Source organism: Episyrphus balteatus, chromosome 4 (assembly GCF_945859705.1).
Source record: "Episyrphus balteatus chromosome 4, idEpiBalt1.1, whole genome shotgun sequence".
NCBI lineage: Eukaryota > Metazoa > Arthropoda > Insecta > Diptera > Syrphidae > Episyrphus > Episyrphus balteatus.
Genome location: NC_079137.1, coordinates 68,871,159 through 68,891,170, shown reverse-complemented (window position 1 = coordinate 68,891,170; position 20,012 = coordinate 68,871,159). Strand labels below are relative to the sequence as shown.

The 20,012-nt window shown below is 28.8% G+C and overlaps 2 protein-coding genes across 3 annotated transcripts; one reads left to right on the top strand and one right to left on the bottom strand.

Annotated features, from left to right (window-relative positions):
• Positions 1–1,317: 1,317 nt before the first annotated feature.
• LOC129919143 (biogenesis of lysosome-related organelles complex 1 subunit 6) lies at positions 1,318–5,472 on the top strand. Its single transcript, XM_055999993.1, has 5 exons — positions 1,318–1,433; positions 1,573–1,731; positions 1,792–1,876; positions 3,415–3,501; positions 5,266–5,472. The coding sequence occupies exons 1-5, from the start codon at positions 1,402–1,404 to the stop codon at positions 5,413–5,415; spliced, it is 513 nt and encodes a 170-aa protein (XP_055855968.1). The 5' UTR covers positions 1,318–1,401; the 3' UTR covers positions 5,416–5,472.
• Positions 5,473–5,721: 249 nt separating this feature from the next.
• LOC129919134 (major facilitator superfamily domain-containing protein 6) lies at positions 5,722–16,590 on the bottom strand. 2 transcript variants are annotated; one of them, XM_055999983.1, is made up of 6 exons: positions 16,255–16,589; positions 15,931–16,069; positions 10,929–11,751; positions 10,395–10,865; positions 10,143–10,323; positions 5,722–6,060 (listed from the first exon to the last, which is right to left on the bottom strand). In XM_055999983.1, the coding sequence occupies exons 1-6, from the start codon at positions 16,316–16,318 to the stop codon at positions 5,987–5,989; spliced, it is 1,752 nt and encodes a 583-aa protein (XP_055855958.1). In that variant the 5' UTR covers positions 16,319–16,589; the 3' UTR covers positions 5,722–5,986. The 2 variants fall into 2 exon arrangements, with proteins under 2 accessions (XP_055855958.1, XP_055855957.1); XM_055999982.1 differs by lacking the exon at positions 5,722–6,060 and having other exon boundaries at positions 8,614–10,323; positions 16,255–16,590.
• Between the last annotated feature and the right edge of the window lie 3,422 nt (positions 16,591–20,012).

Genomic DNA, 20,012 nt, shown 5'->3' with positions numbered 1-20,012 from the left:
TCGAGCAAACGATTTTGGGAGTTGTTTCTCAAAACTATTTATGTCTCGAAAACGAAGTGAGATATCGAAAAATTTTATTTAATCTTTTTGTCTCATATTAGCCCTTTTTTATTATCACTTGATCCATATAGATCATTAATTAAAACGTATTACAACAACTACATGAGATCTTGCTTTTCATCAGGATCACGAATCGTGATTTTGCAAGATCTCATGTAGTTGTTGTAATACGTTTTCATTAATGATCTATATGGATCAAGTGATAATAAAAAACGGCTATTATAATGAAAAATCTAAAAAAGTAATTTGGGATTCACAAAAATGTGATTTACGATTTTTTTAAACATCAAAAATAGGTTTTTGCTCTATGAACCTGAACAAACAAAAAAAATAGAATATTGATCGAGGTCCTAAATACCATTACACGGCGGATACATTTTTAAAACGCTTGACGAAGTCGGAACACATAATTGAAATAAAGGGCCTAAGGTCTTGAATTGAAACAAAATGAAATTTTCTTCCATTTTAAGACTTAACAACACATTTTTTCTTGTGGTTACATCTTAATAGAATACCAAAAAATAATACAAAAAAATTGTAGTCCACCTAACTTTGATGAATTACAAAATACGCAACGATTAGTTTCACTCGAAAAAATCAATTGGTTTAAATATATTTTTGCTTATTTCAATCTTATATCATGACACTGAGCGCTACATGCAGTTTTAATTTTTTTGTTTCTTTGTTAGAATGTCATTGTATGGAATTTAACCTTTCATTCTACATCAAAATATTTCTATTCGGAAGACTTCGAATGCACACTGTGCGCCGTAATTATTCATAAAAAAAAAATCATATATGCCTTTTCTCTTACCTGTGCCCCTGTTCTGTAACTTTTATCACTGGCGATAAAATTTTTGAAAATCCATTTTATCCCTCCAATATAAAAGAAATTTTTATGAGAATCATGTTTTCTAAATTCATAAATGGTGAATTTGAAAGAAGTTTTGCTATATTTATCGAAGAAAATGGATAAAGTTACAGAACAGACCCCCTGTTGACATACCAAAAGAAAATAATCATACTTTTAAGATAGTGATTTATATCAATTAAAAATTTTTTTTAAACCAAATTCTGGTTTTCACGATCACCCTGTATTACAGAAAAATGCACAACAATCTAGCAACATGTTCCTAGCCATCCTCTTAATGGTGTGGTGAAAATAAATTTCGCTGTCAAAAAAAAAACAAAAAACAGCTGATGAGTTGTCAAAAATATTTTGCCTCAGTTTTTTCTATCCAAATCCAAAATTAATTTATTTTACAATTTTTTTGTTTTAATTTTTTTATCAAAAAACAGGTCACACTAAACTAATAATTACCCCCAAAGAGATAAGCAACAATGTCTACGATAGATAATAATAGTAATCAAAGGTAGTAAACAAAAAAAAAAATACAATTTTAATTGAATTATGATTAAAAGACGATAAGATGAGTGTGTTTTGATAAGAAGCCTTCTTGTGGTTAATTTGGTTTTATGTTTTAGTTAAATTCCATTCTTTCTATTGTATAGACATCATGATGAATTCACTGCCAACGAAAGGAGTTCTTCCACAATATCATCATCTGAAGACAATCAACAATCATTGGCCAGTATTCAAATGGCAACTGGTTTGCTTCAAATCTATGAGCCACCGTTGATTAAGGTGCGAAATCATTTAAAGGAATTAATGTAAGTTCGCACACATAAGTCGATATTAGGAAGAGAAATTAAATTCTTTTATCATTTTAGTGGAAAACAAAATAAGATCTACATTGATCTATCGACAGAAAAATACAGATATGACAATGTAGAAATTGCCGGCTTACAAGAAATGGTGAGTATCATAAAGTTCTTTGTCATATATGCTTTCTTTTGTAAAATTAATTTAAAGCAAGGAAGCTCTAGTATTAAGCGCCTTACATTTAAGACCCATTGTAGAAAGATTTAAGTACTTGCAGAACAGAGTTTTAAATGATCCGTTAATATTTGTTTTAGATTTCATTAAGACAATTCTATTGCGATGGTCCAAGTACTTATTGTTTAACACTTGTTTTCTATATGGTTCTATTGTTAACTACAGGTTAAACATAGATTGGAGTTATAACACAGACATATTCAACATACCCCCTTACCGTGACTCTTTGTCCAGCAATTATTGCACATAGGAAATATTGACTCTGCTTCTATCCTACGAGAAATCAACATGAACACAAATCCCCAAGGTCTTCGCTCTCGTCCCTTATTTTACCTTCCCATCATCGAACCAATTATGGCCCCTTCGAACTTATGCCCAGAATGCTAAGGTTTAAATCATCATAAAAGTAAATCGTCGCTTAGAACAACTCTCCGGAATATCATTCTCATCTAGTGGCCCCCCTTTGGACATCGCCATCCAAAACACTTTGCCTTTTTGCTTTTTTGGCCGGTATAGTTTTAGCTTGGTTTTTAAATTTAATTTTGTTTTTAGTTTTTTTTTTTGTTTCCCGTAAAAGAACTTCTATGTGGCGCGGTCTTAATACAAATAAAAACTATAACAATAATAAAAAAAAAAATTGTGCATTTTTTCAAATTTTGAAACAAGTTCTTTACCATTATTTCTTCCAACTTTTCGTAAGTGTTTCTTACTTCTTCAAAAAAAAAAAAACAAAAAAATTGGTCAAATTCAACAAATAAAATAAACACATTTGCTTATTTCTTTTGGAACAGAAGTCAAATTGTAGTATCTTTCGCCCTAACTTCAACTTTGGAAACTTTTAAACTTTTTTGAAAACTGCGGAGTAAGCAAAATACTGTTGCGAATGTAGGGATTTTTCGAAATTTCACAATTGCTTTCGTGAAATCGAAGTAAAAGTCAATTGACAAGCCTACTTTCTTTGCATTTCTGCTTTGTTGTATGAACTTGAAGCACTACTTTAACTGCAAAGTATTAGCACTCTTTTATCTTCATTAAGTTGAGAAACAACAATTTTCCCTTATTTTCCTTGAAGGACTTTTCCAAAATATGTAAATAATTTTATACAATATTTCTGTTTAAAAATTCTATTTTGTCCTTATCTTAAATTTTCAGGGGAGAGGTACAATTCCAAATTTATTTCCGAAAAAAAAAAATTTCTACGGAATTCTTTTGAATCCTATTCAAGTTTCAAAACAGGGAAAACGTTCTAGACAATTTTTTTGGAAATAAATTGATTTTATACAGAATTTGAGTTATATTTTTCACTTAAATAATCTTTAACTTGAATATTAGAATTATGTACTAGAACACAACTTAAAGTCATTTCTCTTGAAATTGTTTTTCTTACATCATGCCAATGAAATTTGTATACTCTTAACAAACAACTTATTTTATATTTTCTTTCTTTTTTTTTTTAGATGAATACAGTGAAAGTATACAGAGAAAAGCTGGTTAAAATGAAGAAACAAATGCAATCAATATATCAGAGGACTAAAGTACTTAAGGTAAAATGTTTTGATAGTAGAAGATAAGTGCTACATTGTTGTTTATTAAAAACAAATAGAATAGAAGTAGAAGTATTCTTATAAATCTAATTGTTTTAATTTAATATATAAAATGTTTACAAGTTAACTTTGTACATAAGAACTAACGTTTTTTGTTTACCTTTTCAATTGGAGTACCTATACAATGTATGATACACGTGAATCTTTACTGAATGCATGTTAATTGAATTAGTTTCTCGGATAAATTTCCACCTATTGAGTTTTGTCAAAGAGTTCCAACGCAGAAAAAAATAACTAATAGTTTGAAGCTTTATTACAAATCATAATTTTTACCGGCCTCTAGACAATACAATGGAATCGGCTTAGACAAGTTGCATTACAATTTAAATTCAACAAAACAGGGTTTTTTAGAGCAAAAACCAAACAAAATTAAACACATTTATTCCACTATTACTAGGCTGTTTTGGTCTACATAAAGAAAACGCGAATGAAACAAGTTCTTTATCATTATTTCTTCCAACTTTTCGTAAGTGTTTCTTACTTCTTCAAAAAAAAAAAAAAAAAAATGGTCAAATTCAACAAATAAAATAAACACATTTGTTTATTTCTTTTGGAACAGAAGTCAAATTGTAGTATCTTTCGCCCTAACTTCAACTTTGGAAACTTTTATACTTTTTTGAAAAATGCGGAGTAAGCAAAATACTGTTGCGAATGTAGGGATTTTTCAAAATTTCACAAGAACTACATTTATAATCGAAAACGGTAAGGATTTGGGATAAACAAGTTACCAAATTGTGAAAGCTGTGGAATAATTAAGTTTAAAAAGTTGATGATCAAAACAGCGAATTATAAAATTAGCTGATTGAAAAAAAACATAAAGTAAGGCATCTAAAACAATTACACTTGAACTTTTTACATTTATATGAGTCTGAATATAAATTAAATGGAATACATATTATAAATATGTAGTATCAACCATTGTTCTTTTGGGCATTCTTAAATTCATTACAATGGTTATCTTAATAAGACCAAATAATTCTTTATTAATCGATTTATATAAAAATAAAAAAAAAAATAAACTCCTTATCGCTTGCAATCATAATTGTATTTCAATTTTAATCAGAAATCAGGAAAACACGCGAGCAATTTTCTCGATAAGTTAACATTCGTTAGAAAATATTTTTTGTTTTAAATATCTCAGAACAATTGACAAAATTGATAAAAATTTGGTATATACTGTTGCTGGGTAACAGGATTAGTTGTGATAAATTTAATCTTAATTATTGCGAAATCTTTACTATTTATTATACTAACCCAAACGAATGATGAAATCAAAATCCTATCAAATTACCCAAAAAAATTCTAATTTAAACTGTTTTCAACTTCCTGGTGCAAACCTTTTTTAGAAAGTTGACAGCTTTTTTTATTCTACTCCTAAAGCTAAATAAGTTTGATTTAAACTAAAGATATATTTGGGAATTTGAAAATAAACAGTGGAAAAGATTTGTGAACAAAACTTAAAGTATTTTCATATTAAAACTAGAGTAAATGACGATATAAACAGTCGAAACTCGAAATATGTACCAAAAATGACTATACACCCTAACTGCTCATAACTGGTAAAAATGTGATATAAAAGAGTTTTTATTTTTAACACAACATACAAATTGTCCACTTCATTTGCTGGAAAACTAAATTTTAACTTACCAGTCGTGTTTCAAAACGCGTTTGATTATATTTTTAAATATTTTTTTTTTTTTGCAGAAAAGAGCTGCAAATATTCAAGCATGCAAACAAAAAGAATATGCCCGTAAACTACAGAAACAACAACAAGAAGAAGCTCTAATTGGTAAACGAAATCAAAATTCTACAATTTCATCAACATCAACAACAACAACATCATCCGATAGATAATAGTAAAAGCATAGGTAAATTGTATACTTATTTTTTTCTCTTTATTATTTGATTTTTTTTTTTTCTTTTTAATTTTGTATTAATTTCAAATACACAGAAACTTGTACAAATATATTAATCAATCATCAATAAATGTTTTTTGTAAATACTTATCAGAGAATAAGAATGAAAAAATACATAATCTTTGTTACTTTTTGGTATTTTACTAAAAACTAAAAATACTTTTATCTTTTTTTTTTTGTTTTAATTTTCTTAAAGAGAACATTTACTATTCTAATAATAAAAAGTTATAGATCAAGATCAAAAAGCCATGCTTATAAACTAAATTTTTATTAAAGAAAGAAAAACTGAAAAAGTTAATCAAAAAAATAAAATAAAAAAAACTTACAGTGCTATGCTGTTGATACTGTATATTGCAGTTCTGTCTTTTGTTTTCTTTTTGTTATTCTTAAACATTAAAAAAGTAAAGCTTAGTTTAAACCATGCATTTTGCTCCATGTTTTTTTTTTTTACTATTAATTCCACCGTGTTTTTTAATTAACTAAACATAAATAGGAAAAGGAAACTATGATTACGGCACAATATAGTACTCCTGTTCGTCAAGCATATGCATAGCATCATTTGGTGCTGCATATTTTGCTGTAGCTGAAAAAAATGGTTATTAATTTAAATTATTTATTAGTTTTAGTAAAAAAAAAAAAAAAATTAAATAAGAAAAAGACGAAACACAACGAAGAACACAAAATCATAGACGGCACAAGGTTGTTTTATTTATTATATTTCTTTTTTATTTCTTATGAAAATATAAATTATTTTGTAAACTTAATTCTACGAGTAAATGAATTATGGACAGATGGTTTAATCAAAAACCTGTTTTTTTTTTTGTTATTAATTGTGCGTTTTTAGATAGATTTTGCAAAATTATTGTTTTTTCTTTCGAAATTTTTTTTGATGGAAAATGATTCATTTACTTGAATTTGTGTAGTGAACATTTTTTATATGATTGGTGATTCTAATTTTAAAGCTTAAAATTATTAATAATTAAATTTAATTTCAAACTAAGATTATAATCAACCAACAAATGAAAAAAGCTTAAACAAAAACAAAAGTAAGGCAGTTTATTAGTTGATCAGAGCCAACGAAAATCTCAAAACAAATTTTGCAAAATTGGAAACTGATTTTTTTTTTTTATTGGGTAAGTACTTTTTTTTAAATTTTATTTTAAATGGATTATTTTATAATTTGTACATACATAACTAAGTTAAGGGGGGACAATATAAATTATTTAAAAAATACATTTGACAAATCGTTAACTTTTGATTCTTGGACGTCCAAATGTCTCAAACTAAATTTAAAAACATTAATTTATACTTTAATTGGATATCAAAGAATCATTATAGATAATCTTCACACTTTGTTATTCATTTATATTCAGTTAGTATGAAACGGATGAATGCGACCATACTAGCTTGTATTGGAAACTAGCGACCCAATTGTAATTCGTTACAAAGCCAATTTCAGGACTTTTGAAACTTTACCGAGAGTGTAACCCTTTGGGCAATATAAATAAGCTTAAAGTTAGTGCTCTTTTTAAGATAATATTCATTTACCAACAATTTTAGGATTCTTTTGTATTTTTCTTAATTTGAGAAACAAAGTTTTTTAGTAATTTTATTACACTCCTAATTATTGTAATTGTATTTCACGTAGAGAGGAATAACACAATTAATTTAAAATATATTTAGTCAGAAAAGAACTTAAAAAATGGAATTCGGCAATAGATCTGTCGAAAAATAAACAAACGGATGGATCCTTTTTTTTAATGCAACGAGTTTTGTTCAAAATCCAGTATCTCATCTTCAAATGGATGAATTTTAACAACCGTAACGTTTTGCAAAAGCAATCCCAGTTTTTCTCTTAAGATCTCAAAAACTATATCGTTTTATACCTAGGAATCGGAAATTGGTATGAAATTTGTTTGTCAAGTTAAAAAAAGATTATGATGCACTCGTATGAAATAGCTTACACATTCAGTTTTACTTCATGGTGTTGTCTTAACTTTCCGGAAAGTATAATTCAGACATTAACAAACATGGTCAACTGTGAAATAACTCATCTGAGTTATTTAAAACATGAACAGAGCTTCAGAAACGGTAAGTTATTATTGAATGATGGAAAGTCGTTATGTCTCAGACATATGTTTTTCATAGATCGAAAGTCTGTAACTAAGTTAGTCGAGCAAATAACATAATTTAAACTCAACAATATTGGGAAACAATGGACAAACGAAATTCTGAAAATCGGCAAAAAAGACCTTGAGGGAGCAGATAATCGCAAGATGTATGTAGATAATTTATATATTATTGGGATCTTTGGCCACTATTGACTCTGAATTTAAAGAAAACATTTTTTTGGGTAAGTAATTTTTTGAAAATCTGTGAATACTGACATGTAAAATAATGTATTGGAGATTGTCTTTTACGTGAGTTACGGTCTGGCATTTATTTCAAAACATTTTATTCAAAACGCGGATATAAAATAGAGATTGTATTGATAGTTTCTAATACAGTACCCCAAACAAGCAAATTTGAATTCCTGTTTTTTTTTTTGTAATTTATTCAGCTTTATCTTGAGTTTCACGTGGAAATTTTTCCATCCGAAATATTTTTGTTCCCCGGAATTTGAAAATGTATCGCTATTCCCTTCCTTGAAGGAAATTTACATTTTTCCTCTAAACTAGCTTCCTGGTCGCCACAAAAATTCAAGTGAGAAAAGAGCTAAATCACATATAACTTGAAAAAAAAACCCGGAACTGAAAATAGGGGAAAAATGAAATTCAATTTTTCCCGGTGAAATTTTGTTCACGTCAAACTCACGATAGGGCTGATTGTTTCTTTTCGTTAAATTTCTAACTTATGTTTCTTTGCTTCAAATGTTTTTTATTTTTTTTTTTGTATTTTCAGATTTTCCTTTTGAGGCATCTGAAGGTGTCCTCTTTTCATTCAGCATAGATAGTCTAGATGCAACTTATCTTATATAGATTATCCAATCATGGAACAAGATGAAACAACAACAATGCTAATAAATTTTCGGGAGTTGGTGAAAATTATCGAGGCAATTCTTGTTTCAACAATTAAAAGGAAAAATTGTTCCTGGAAAAAATTACTTTTTAATTATTTTTTTTTTAGTCTGTATAACTTTTTCTATTAATAAAAAACTAAGTTTCATATTTTTTTTTTTTTTTTGGTTATTTAACTATGAATTACAAGTTTCAAATGTTTCCATTATTTTATGAGGTTGGTATGCATCATTTTTCATCGCCACAAATTTAGTGTGGCGAAACAAAATACAAAAGAAAGGCTCTTTCAACAAAATGCATGCTGTTTTCCAAACGAACGTTTTATCTTCAAAAAAGTTTTCAAAAATTGTATGCAACCGGTTCCCAAACAATGTATTTTTTTTTTTTTATTTTATAAAATGTATAGCAAACTTTCAAATTAAATTATTAGCAAGAAACAAGGAAATGTTAAAAATTTTATTACATTAACTATTTCATACAAATCCGTAATCGCGTCCGCCACCCAAAAAAAAACTATCAGACTTTCAAATTCGACGTTAAGAGTCATGGACCCATAAATTTGGTTATACCTTACACCTATGTCCTACCAGCTCTTAATCTTTAAATTCTTCCTCAAACTTGTTGGCGCCCAACAAGCCAGTGAATCGAATCATTCATTAAGGGAGCAGCTCTGAATAAATTCTGACCAAAGATCGGACTTAAAGAATGCAAATTTTACAAAAAAAAACCCTAATTTTTATTCATTGCAAAGAACAAATATGAAAATTTTAAATTTGATGACTTTTTCTTTCTAAATTGTTATCTGTAACAACAACAAAAGCTATCATATAGGACAGTGGCATTATGTTCTATAAATCTTCATAAAACAAATATCTAAAAACCAACTTAGTTACAACTCAAATAAGTAGTCTCTCTGTTCATTTGATGAGACATAATTAAGATTGACAACAAAAAACTATCTACATTCACTCTTTTTCATTACATCAGATCAAAGTCTAACTCATAAAACTTCATCCACCTACTAATAATACGTGTTTCCACTCTGTAACTAATCGTTATCATTTCAATAATAAAACTATTTAATTCTCTTTTAACTCTACGAAAAGCATGCAGATAATTTACTTAAGTAAACAAAAAAAAAAAACAAAACAAAACAAAAAAAACACAAACAAATGTGATAAGAATTTCGAATTAACATTGTTCTACGACCATAAATATAATTGTACATACAAATAGGCACCATTTTTCTATGTTCTTGCTTAAATTGATTAGTAAAATCAATTCATAACAGATGTAGTAGTAGTATTTTTTTTTTTAAATTTTTGTTTTTTATTGTTTTGTTAGTAGAAAAAAACCAGTTTCCCATTTGCATTGATTGCAAAAAAAAAAAAAAAATAATATTAAATTCATTGAAAACAAAAACAAATCAAAAAAGAAAAATTAAATTAAATCTTAAAGTAAAATCGCAATTAAATGCAACTCTTATTATAATTTTAGTGCGAATTTAAATCAATTTCTGTAAATTCATTTGGATCCATATTTACAGTACCACCCAACCCATTTTTCAAAGCAACATCTTTGTCGTCCATCACCTCCTTACTCTCCTTCACCCTGTTATTATCTTTAGTGTTGACGTCATAATGCTTACCACTATCTCTGTTGTTTCGCGATAAGAGCCATTGCACTGTTGCATGTACAATGCATACAATTAAGGCACCCAAACCAAATATAAGGAATGTTTGTGATCCTCCCACTGAACTGAACATGATTCCACCAATTGAACTGCCAATGGAAACACCAACTCCTTCAAAAATCGCACCAACTAGGCCCTAAAAATTCAAAGAACGTACATTTTTTTAATCAGGAATTCTAAAGCAAAAGGTGTTCATTCAAAATTTACCTGTAAAGTAGCCTCCGATCCAGCTGGAGCTACTATACTAGCATACGATGCCATTGTTGAGTAGAACATTCCAAATGTCACTCCGTCAAGTAGTTCAATTGGCAAGACATACCATGGATTGTCGAGGAACGAATACAAAATGAATCGAGCTGCAAAGCCAAGCAGAACTAAACTCATGGCGTGAACATGCCCGATTTTCTTTAAAATCCATCCGGAGAGAAAGAAAAATGGTAGTTCTCCTCCGAAACACTGTACAGCCATAACGAAACCTTCTAGTGTCTTGATTGAATTTCCTTCACAGCCAGCATGTTTTGCACTTAGATCTTCCAAGTGCCAAAAAAGGAAATTCCACACTAAAGCTGTACACAAGCCAATGGATATGCACCAAAGGAAGAAGACAACAACTCGGATGGAAAGGAAGAGTTTCCCAACATCTCGAAATATGTTCTTGGAAAGGCTTGTTTGAGTGAACTAAAATGGAACAAAAACATATAAATAGAATCTACCAAATCTTCAATGTTAACACAAACTTACTCTCAATTTAGTTGATACAAACATATCAAATCCAATGATAACAGCTAACATCCAGAACACAATGGTATAATCCTTGTTAACACTATTTCCCGACATCTTATCCACTAAATAACCAGTTAAAAGAGCAATTAAGCCCCATCCTACCGCACCCCAAAGTCTTTGTTTGCCATAAAGATGATGACGATCTCCAAGTATGCCAAAACATATTGCATCTCCAATACTCACAACAACAGCCATTCCAATCCAACTGAATATCAACATCAAAAAGAACAACCAAAATTGATACAGACCAAAAGCATCTGAACTATTAATAACTGGACTTTCAGAAAGTGTATTCTGCAAATACTCATCACCACAATCCATCTCACAGGTGGTATTGAAATATTTTTGATCCTTAGGACAATTTAGTGTTATATTTTGTCCATTTAACTGGCCACGATCATGTTGAACTTTAAAAAATAAACATTGTTTTTCTTGTATTATATCGCTCATATTAGTATCGATTGTGAGATCTAGGTAGGGTTTATTCTTTTGGCAGTCTTGAGTATTGTTTAACCAATCATTGCAGACAATGTCCCACATCCAGGTGTCGGCTTGGCAACGTAGGTTACATTTTAATGATGAATTTCCATAGCGATTCTCTAGATTGGAATCAATGCATGTGTCTAATTCGGAACAAAAACGGAGTTCTGAAACACCTGCATGGCAATGTAGTTCAACAACTGGTTTAGGCTGTGGAATGGCTGGGATGAACATAATGCAAAAGAATGAAATTGCCGTTAACAATTGAGCCATTAGAAATAGAAAACGATGTTTCTGAAATCTAAATTTTGATATTAGTGAGTTAGAATTGCAAATGACAAAAAAAAAATGTGAATATTAGAATTGTTTCAATGTTGACCATTTGAGAAAATTATAGTTTTTTTTTTTGTTAACAGAGATTTTCAGTAGTAATTGACTATCAACCTAAAATGAAATTGAGATGAAGAGTGTCTTAATTGATTTAATAAAGGAAATTGAGTAAACATTTTCGTTTTTGTTTTCTCTTCTCGCAATCAATAATTGAAATCAATAAAATATAAATATGGCCAATTTGCAATTTGAGTTTTTTTTGGTTAACTGCTTGTTTGGAAACTTATCTATTGCTGATTGTCATTTAAACTTTTTTTATAAAATAAAAAGTAATCAGAAAGGCAATTATCAATCCTTCCTTTTTGTCCCTAGATAATATTTATAAATATTTTGTTTTTGTTTGGTTTTATTCTTTTTTATACAAACACATACAACAATATAAATGGTTTAATTGGTTCGCAACATAAGAATCCAGAAACACTCCGAAAAGAAAAAAAAAATCTTATGGGAATTCTTTCGGATTGGAGTTTTAATTGCTATCAATTGATTGATACAGACAATGATGTTGTAGCTTTTTATTTTTAATTGATAACAACACTTCGTGTGGTGCAACAATGTGGCTTTAAGGCCAAATTCGAAGTGGGAAAAATCGAAATCAATCTATTAATCATTGATTTACCCGGGGTCAATATTCAATTCTAAGCTTGAAAAATAAAGTATTAGCCAAGAGGAATTTTAATAATATATTTAGGTGCGATCATATAACGAGCCCTTCCGCCAATTCATCGTAAATGCCAGAAAAATCATGAATTATGGACAATTATGCAGCCCTACTTCGTAAGTTGTGTTTAATTAGAAATGTAACGCTTTTTCCCTATGACACGAGAATAAGTTTACTCGAGCCTCAGTTTTGGCTTCCAGAGCTAGATGTTTTTGTGTCGTTTAAGTACAAACGACAATTAGGGTCATGGACAACGTTAAATTGTAATTTTTCCAATACGAAAAGGATATAACTAGTTTTCCTAATTTGTAACCAACTTCCAAAAAGGATGAGGTTCTCAATTCGACTGTATTTTATTTTTTGTATGTTTGTTACCTCAGAACTTTGGACTGGGTTAACCAATTTTGATGATTCTTTTTGTGCTTGCAGTGTGGTCTCATTTCAATCTGGTCCAAATAAGTCTTAATCCATAGAAGTCAGGAACAAAATTTGCTTGTATACACAGTAGGTAAGATTTAACTGTGAGTTTTCTTTTAAAACATGATTAAAAAAAACTGTTTTTTGTCTATACATTAAATAAGATAACATTTCAATTTGAAAACTTCAAGTACGAAAAATAATGCCAAAGATTTAAATCTCTAATATTTTTTATAAATTCCGGATGTGAGAATGCATTACGCAACTATCATATCGATAAAAAAAAAAAACCTCGGTTTTATCTCAATTTTTTTTGTTTGTGTGATTTAGAAATGTTTTTTTTTTTTTGTTTTTATCAATCAACAGCATTTTTTGGAAGTGGACCTATAGTTTGATCAATTCCACATCTTTTAAATTAAAATCTGGTTTTCAGTAAATTGTTTAACACCATTTGTACATCAAAACTTCATAAATATTAAGACAATTTGGGAGTTGGAGTTCTATCATATTGCTATAAAGTCTAAATATTGCAAGAATATCTTAAGCGTACTGTAATTTACTCTCTAGGTTTATTAAGGGGCTTTACATTAATCAGACAGTTCGGCAGTATGTAAAATTTTGAATCTTAATATATGCATTTTTAATGAAAATAACATACTTCAAAAAAACTTACTATCCATAAATTATTTTTTTAGCCATAATGGTTTATTTAAGAGGAAACTTTTCTGTGCATAAAAGTCATCGTATTTAACTTTACGCACTACGAGCTGAATGTAGCTTTTACACTACTTCCTCTTCAATTTATTTTTGTCAATTACTAAAACTTTTAGTTACGTATGTACAAAATAAAATTTTATTAGTCGTTAAAGTTTTTATCACTCTTTATCATCATCTAATTTGCTGCATTATAAAACCAAATCTTCCCAATTTGTTTTGTCTTATTTACCTTATCTACTAAGCATTCCGAGACAAATTATAAACGATTTTTTTTTTTTTTTTAATTTCTTCTTCATTAAAAAAAGAGGCTGGTTCGGACTTATCTACCCAACCCATAATACCAACCAAATCTCACATTGTGCCCTTGAAAAAAAAAAAAATTAACAAGAGACAAAATGTTACAAAGTTTTGTCTTTTGTGAGCTTGTGACGCAATTCTAAAGTTATTCTTTGAAATAAAACTGGTCGTGTGGTATTTCTTATTCTTATGTGCTGCCCTGCCTACTTAAGAATAAGAAATGAAGTTCTTCTTCAAACCATTTATCATATCAAAGTAGGTATGTGTTGTATGGAGAAAAAGAAACAAAATTAATTAAACAAATAAACAAAAGAAATGATTTTTTTGTAATCTTTTTTTTGCAAACAAGATTCAAATTACAGTTATATTTTTTAAATCCATTACTATTCAAACAAAACTTCTTGTTTATTATTCTCTACTCTTGATTTAGTTATTTCTTTACCCAATTCTTATAAGAACCAGATCTTGTATACACAGATGCTTAACATGCTTCAAGGTTGTCATGGTTACCTGAATCTGTTTATAAATAAAATAACACGCTGTTTTTTTATTAATCGATGAAAGGGTTATCCTCGTCAAAAGACTTAACTTTAGACAACCGGTTTCAAGGTTCTTTAAAAAAGGGTTCCCGAGGAACATAAACTTATGTATATATTTTCCTAGCTAATTCTAGCATTTTTGTTTGATAAAAAATTTACTTTTTAGATATTTACCTACGTTTGTACATTAGAAGGTGTAAAACATTTAATCATTTATTTCGAAACAATTAGGTACTAAGTTATTGATGTAGATAAGCATTTATTGTTCTAAATTATCGTGCCATGAAATTAATACCACTATAATGTTTCCCATAATGGTGTCTCAGGCTGCCTGACGAGACATTTGATTGTAACAACAAAAAAAAATGCACAACAGGGTCGCACGTACTTGCTCAAGTTTTTAATTTTTCAAATAATTTATATTTTTAAATAAAACATCAATAAATTTTGTTTTCGTTATTTTATACTTTTATTACTTTTTACACTTTTTTTGCCTTTGTGTTTCGATGTAGTTCTAGCTTAAGGCAATATAAATATTTTTGCAATAAAAAAAAATTCGTTAAAATTGAACAAGTAATTTGCAAGATAATTTGAAATTTAAAAAACGGTTCTATCGGAGGTACTGTTTGTTAATAAGGATTTTTGAAAAAAAACTTTTTTCACTAAAAGATAGACCTTATTTAAAAACTAATATGTACTTGATTTTTTAAATAAAAATCGTAAGAGCCGTTTTTGAGAAAATTAAACTTTTCCAAAATTAGTACATGTCAGGTACCGTTATTTTTTGCGAAAAAAAAAATGTATTCCTAAAACCCCTCTGTACAGGATCCAAAAACTACTACATACCAAGTTTGAAAATCGGTGCAGCCGTTTAGACTGTAGCTCCTTATACCGACCGACAGTCATCCTGGAAAAATGACAGACAAACGGACAGACGGACTTTCGAGACTCATTTTTTTAACGTTAACGAATGCATAACTTGATGTACTACCCACATAAAGTATTCAGAATAATAATGGGTCAAGTCCATTTGAAATTTGTGCATTATTTTGAACTTTGAAAAGCTTTTTTTCAGGAACTAAATGAACTTTTGAAATAAATGTTTCACAAATCAATAGCTCTAAATCTCCAGAATTTCTTTCTATCATACTATTTTATATACATAAAACAAAACCCTTAGTTTTCAAAACCTTAAAACCTATAAGAAGTGGACTTGACCCATTATTATTCTGAACGCCTCATATATTGCAAGTAAAAATAAGCCCTAGTGCAATGGTTCAACGACATTGATTACTTTAATCAAATTACAATATTTATACCCGCAGAATTTCCTTCGATCTTTTATTTACTATCAAGTTCATAAATATTTGTATTTCGAGTGGAAAATTCTCATGGTCAACATTTTTATTTCTGTGTTAGAAATTAAAAAGAATTATGAAATCTATTATCTATTATTTACCTATCTGCAATGAAACCAAAAAAAGGTTTAGCAAGCATTCCAACAATTGGCAAGATTGTATACATCGATCCAACGATGACAGAGGAGAAGCCCAGCTGCCTGGCAAGTGTTGGCATAAAAGGCACAACCGGCGCTGTTCCTAGAAATTCATTTATTTTAATTTATCATACATAATTTACTATCGTCGATTATAATGATGATTCATCAATTTTTTTCAATTAACTTAAAACAAAAAAAAAACCTTACCTTTGCCATAAATTGCGTGCTCAACACAAAAAAAAAGCTATATCAAATTCTAATAATTATTCTAGACTAGATTCTTACCTGCATTAAAGAGGAAATAATGTGCCTTCATTGGCAAAAGTTCCTTATCCACATTTGGTTTCATTTTTTCAAGTTTCTTTTGGATTAATTATAATAAATAAGTTAGTTAAATAGTTTAATTATTTAATTTAAACAACTGTGTATCACAAAACAATGTTTTATCTAATAGGAATGGTAAAGGTAGAAAAAATGCACATTTGGATTGATTTTCGTGTTTAGAGTTTAGTCTAGTTTTTTTTGTTTTGTTATTGCTTTCGAGGGAGAACTTGGCGCTTTACTACATTTTTTCCGTTTGGAACTTTGCACAGGGAACTTCTGAGAAACTAGATCTGAAATTTGTAGATTTTGAGAGGAGACAGCTGACAGTTCATTTTTTTTTATTTGACATTTCTCATGAAATAAATGCGTTCATGGGTGTAGAAGAAAATTGAGAGCTTTTTATGTGGTGAAAAAGCTTTTTCTTTTATTGTTCTGTTTGAATTCGCATGCGATTCCCCAGAAGAACATTGAAGAGATAGCTGTTTACGTGAGACTTGGAAGTTCTATAAATACAAATTTAACACAGAGACAATAACTTACTTACTTAATAATAACTAACTGGGAATAACTTCACCTTTTTACTTCTAGTTAAAATAGAATAAATGTCTTTGAAATGAGAATATAAGCATTTTATATCCCTGCCCAACTAGCACAACAGTTTCTGTAAATTGAAATCTCGCAGGTTCAACTTTTTATACAGCTTGTATTGAGCTTGCTTCAGAATTTAATTGCTTATAGAAGTTCAGACTTGTTTAACAACTTCTAATAGGTAAGTTGTTTAAATACTGTTAAAGAGACTTAAACGAAGAAAGCTTGTTTTTCGGATAAGACAAGTTTTGTATTTGATTTTTGGTTTTGATATTAGGGGTATTCACGATCTGGTGCAACAGGCCTAGTAAAAATGTAAAATTTTATTTTTTTACAATAGATCGTGAACGCCCCTCTTCTTATCTATAGTAAATATTGAAGCATGAATGATGTTTTTTTTTCCCCACCGTTGCTTCTTCTTTTTTTCCATTTTTTATAATTTAATTCTTTGTTTAATTCGGGTTAATTAATTTTTACTAATTATTTTACATCAAAAAAAACTAAATTACGGGACATGAGTAGCGACAACCATTATAAACAGAATAAAAAAGACAAACTGTTTATCATGGGCGACGCACCGGTGAGCTGCCATCTGTCAAAATTAATTTTACTCCATTGTATTTTTATTTTGCAATAGGGTTAGGGTATAGCAAAAGTGCAAGACCATTGTAAAATTTCAATCCATATATTTTGTTGTTGTAGTGTTGTAAGATTTTACACTTTTGCAATGATACTAGACCAGTTGCATCGGATCGTGAATACCCCTATTAAATAATCTAGCTCGGACATTTTTTAGTTTTGACATTGAATAATTTAGCTCGGAAACTTGTTTGCTATTTGAACTGATTAAGTTTTTGATTTCATTAATGAATATACTAGGATGGCCGAGTGGGAAGAGTATGGTGGACTACCACCAAGCAGATACGAAGTTCGATTCCTGGGTGTGGTAAAAAAATTATATACTTTTAAAATTATTATTAATAGATATACTAAAAACTAATAGAATGTTATACAGGGTGTCCCAAAAGTAATGGATCAAACGAAATATGCTGATAGGCCAACTTAAGGGCTCTCAGAATTTGGTAACTTGTTCATCCCAAATTCTAACGGTTTTCGATTTAATGCAGTTTTTGTGAAATTTCTAAAAATCCCTACTTGGCAACAGTATTTTGCTTCCTCTGCCCATAATTGATTTTTGTTTTTTACAATTCTTTCACTAAAACATTGCCTAATAATAAGAAATAACTAATTAATCAAAATATTTTTATTTCATATGCCATTTTGCTGCAAATTAATTAACAGTTCCATGTTTTATAAAAACTTAATTTCTTACTTTTTTTTTAGAGCATCATCCCGAAAAAAACTTGCATGGGTTGACACTGGTTTATTATTTTAAAAACTTGCCGTGTTATTGCAGTTTTCAACGATGTAAAAAAGTTTATAAAGTTGAAATTAGAACGAAAGATATTACAATTTGAATACAACAAAACAGGGCTTTTCAGAGAAAAATAACAAAGAAAAATAAACACATTTTCTCGACTGTTGTTTGTTTATTTATTTTTGAATAAAAGACTCGGAAATGTTTTTGAAAAATTCAAAAGTTAGTGGCTCATATTCACTGAAACTGTTTAAGCTGCTTCTAAAAAAACTCGAGTTTATTCTATTTGAATTGGATTGGATAAACTCCAGTTTAAAACACCAACTATGAATATGGCCCATCTGTGCCTTTTAATTTTTTTAGAAATCAAGAAAAGGTTTCTATCACAGGTACCATTAATAATAATTCAAGAATTCTTTTTATTTCAAAAGAAAAGACGTTATTTGTTAAATCCCACAGTTTTTTTTTTTTATCAAAATCGTAAGAGCCTTTTTTGAGTAAAGCAACCTTTTCAATATTCGTCATATGACAGTTACCGTTCGTTTTGATCCTAAAAATATCATTTTAATTCCCCTTCTATAGAAGCTCTCAAAATTCTTAACTACTAAGTTTGACTTAACTTTAAGTTTGTTATAATATCTAATAATTAATAAAAATAATTAAGGAATCTTTGTCTTTAAAAATGATTTGTGCAACTTAGAATTAAAAAATTTTTCTTCTTTGTTTTCCAAGGACAAATATTCCTTATTTATACCTGCTTGATTCATAAAACTGCTTAAAACTCTAATAATAATATAAAACTTCTATACAAAAAAATGCATCTAGAAATTTCTAACTACCTTACTATATCCTATTGTCATTATACATATATTTGAAAACTGAAACCCCTTTTATAATTTTTCAAATTAAATATTCAATATGCCCATACTGTCTATACTGTAACCCAAAACAACCTGTCGCTCTCCGGTTTCAACATGAGAAATTTATTATTTGCAAAAATTTATTGCTTGCGGAAGGAATAATTTATTTATTATATGAACAAAAAAAAAAAACAACAAACAGCTGATGCAAACAAACAAAATATTTTGAAATTTACCTACTTTTTGTATATACTTCTCTTTTCTTTTTTTTTTTTTTTTGTTTGTTTTTACCTTGAATGTGTGCCACCTAAATAAAAAACGATCAAAGGTCAACAACGATAACAAAACAAAACATGATGACGATGATGAGTTTAGATTATATATTTTTTTATCAAATAAAAAAACAATACAAACAAAACAAAACGTATGACTATTTTTAAAATTTCAACTCAACATCCAAAGAAGAAAGATTCCAAAGTTTTGATATATGTATTTATAACTTTCTTCGGTGGTTTTTATCAAAGATACTCCTCTTCTTTCTCTCTTTTTTAGGTTTTTTAAAATGAAACGCCGGTAAAACACGTTGATGATTTCATAATCCATTTGATTACTCATCATACCCACCTGTTCGCTGTCCCACACGCGAATTCAAATCAATGAAAAAAAAAAAAACTAAAACAAAAAATGAGATAAAAATTCCTTTGTCTTCTTGATCCATCAACCGAAACAGTCTGTAAAAGTCAAGGCAACTAAAAAAAAACACAACTTTTTTTCAACTTGCTTGTGTAGTATTTATTGCTTAAAGATGTTACATTTATATACCTTATTTTATTCATATATATTTATTTATATATATATGCATTTTTTTATAACATACAAAACCGCTATTTACA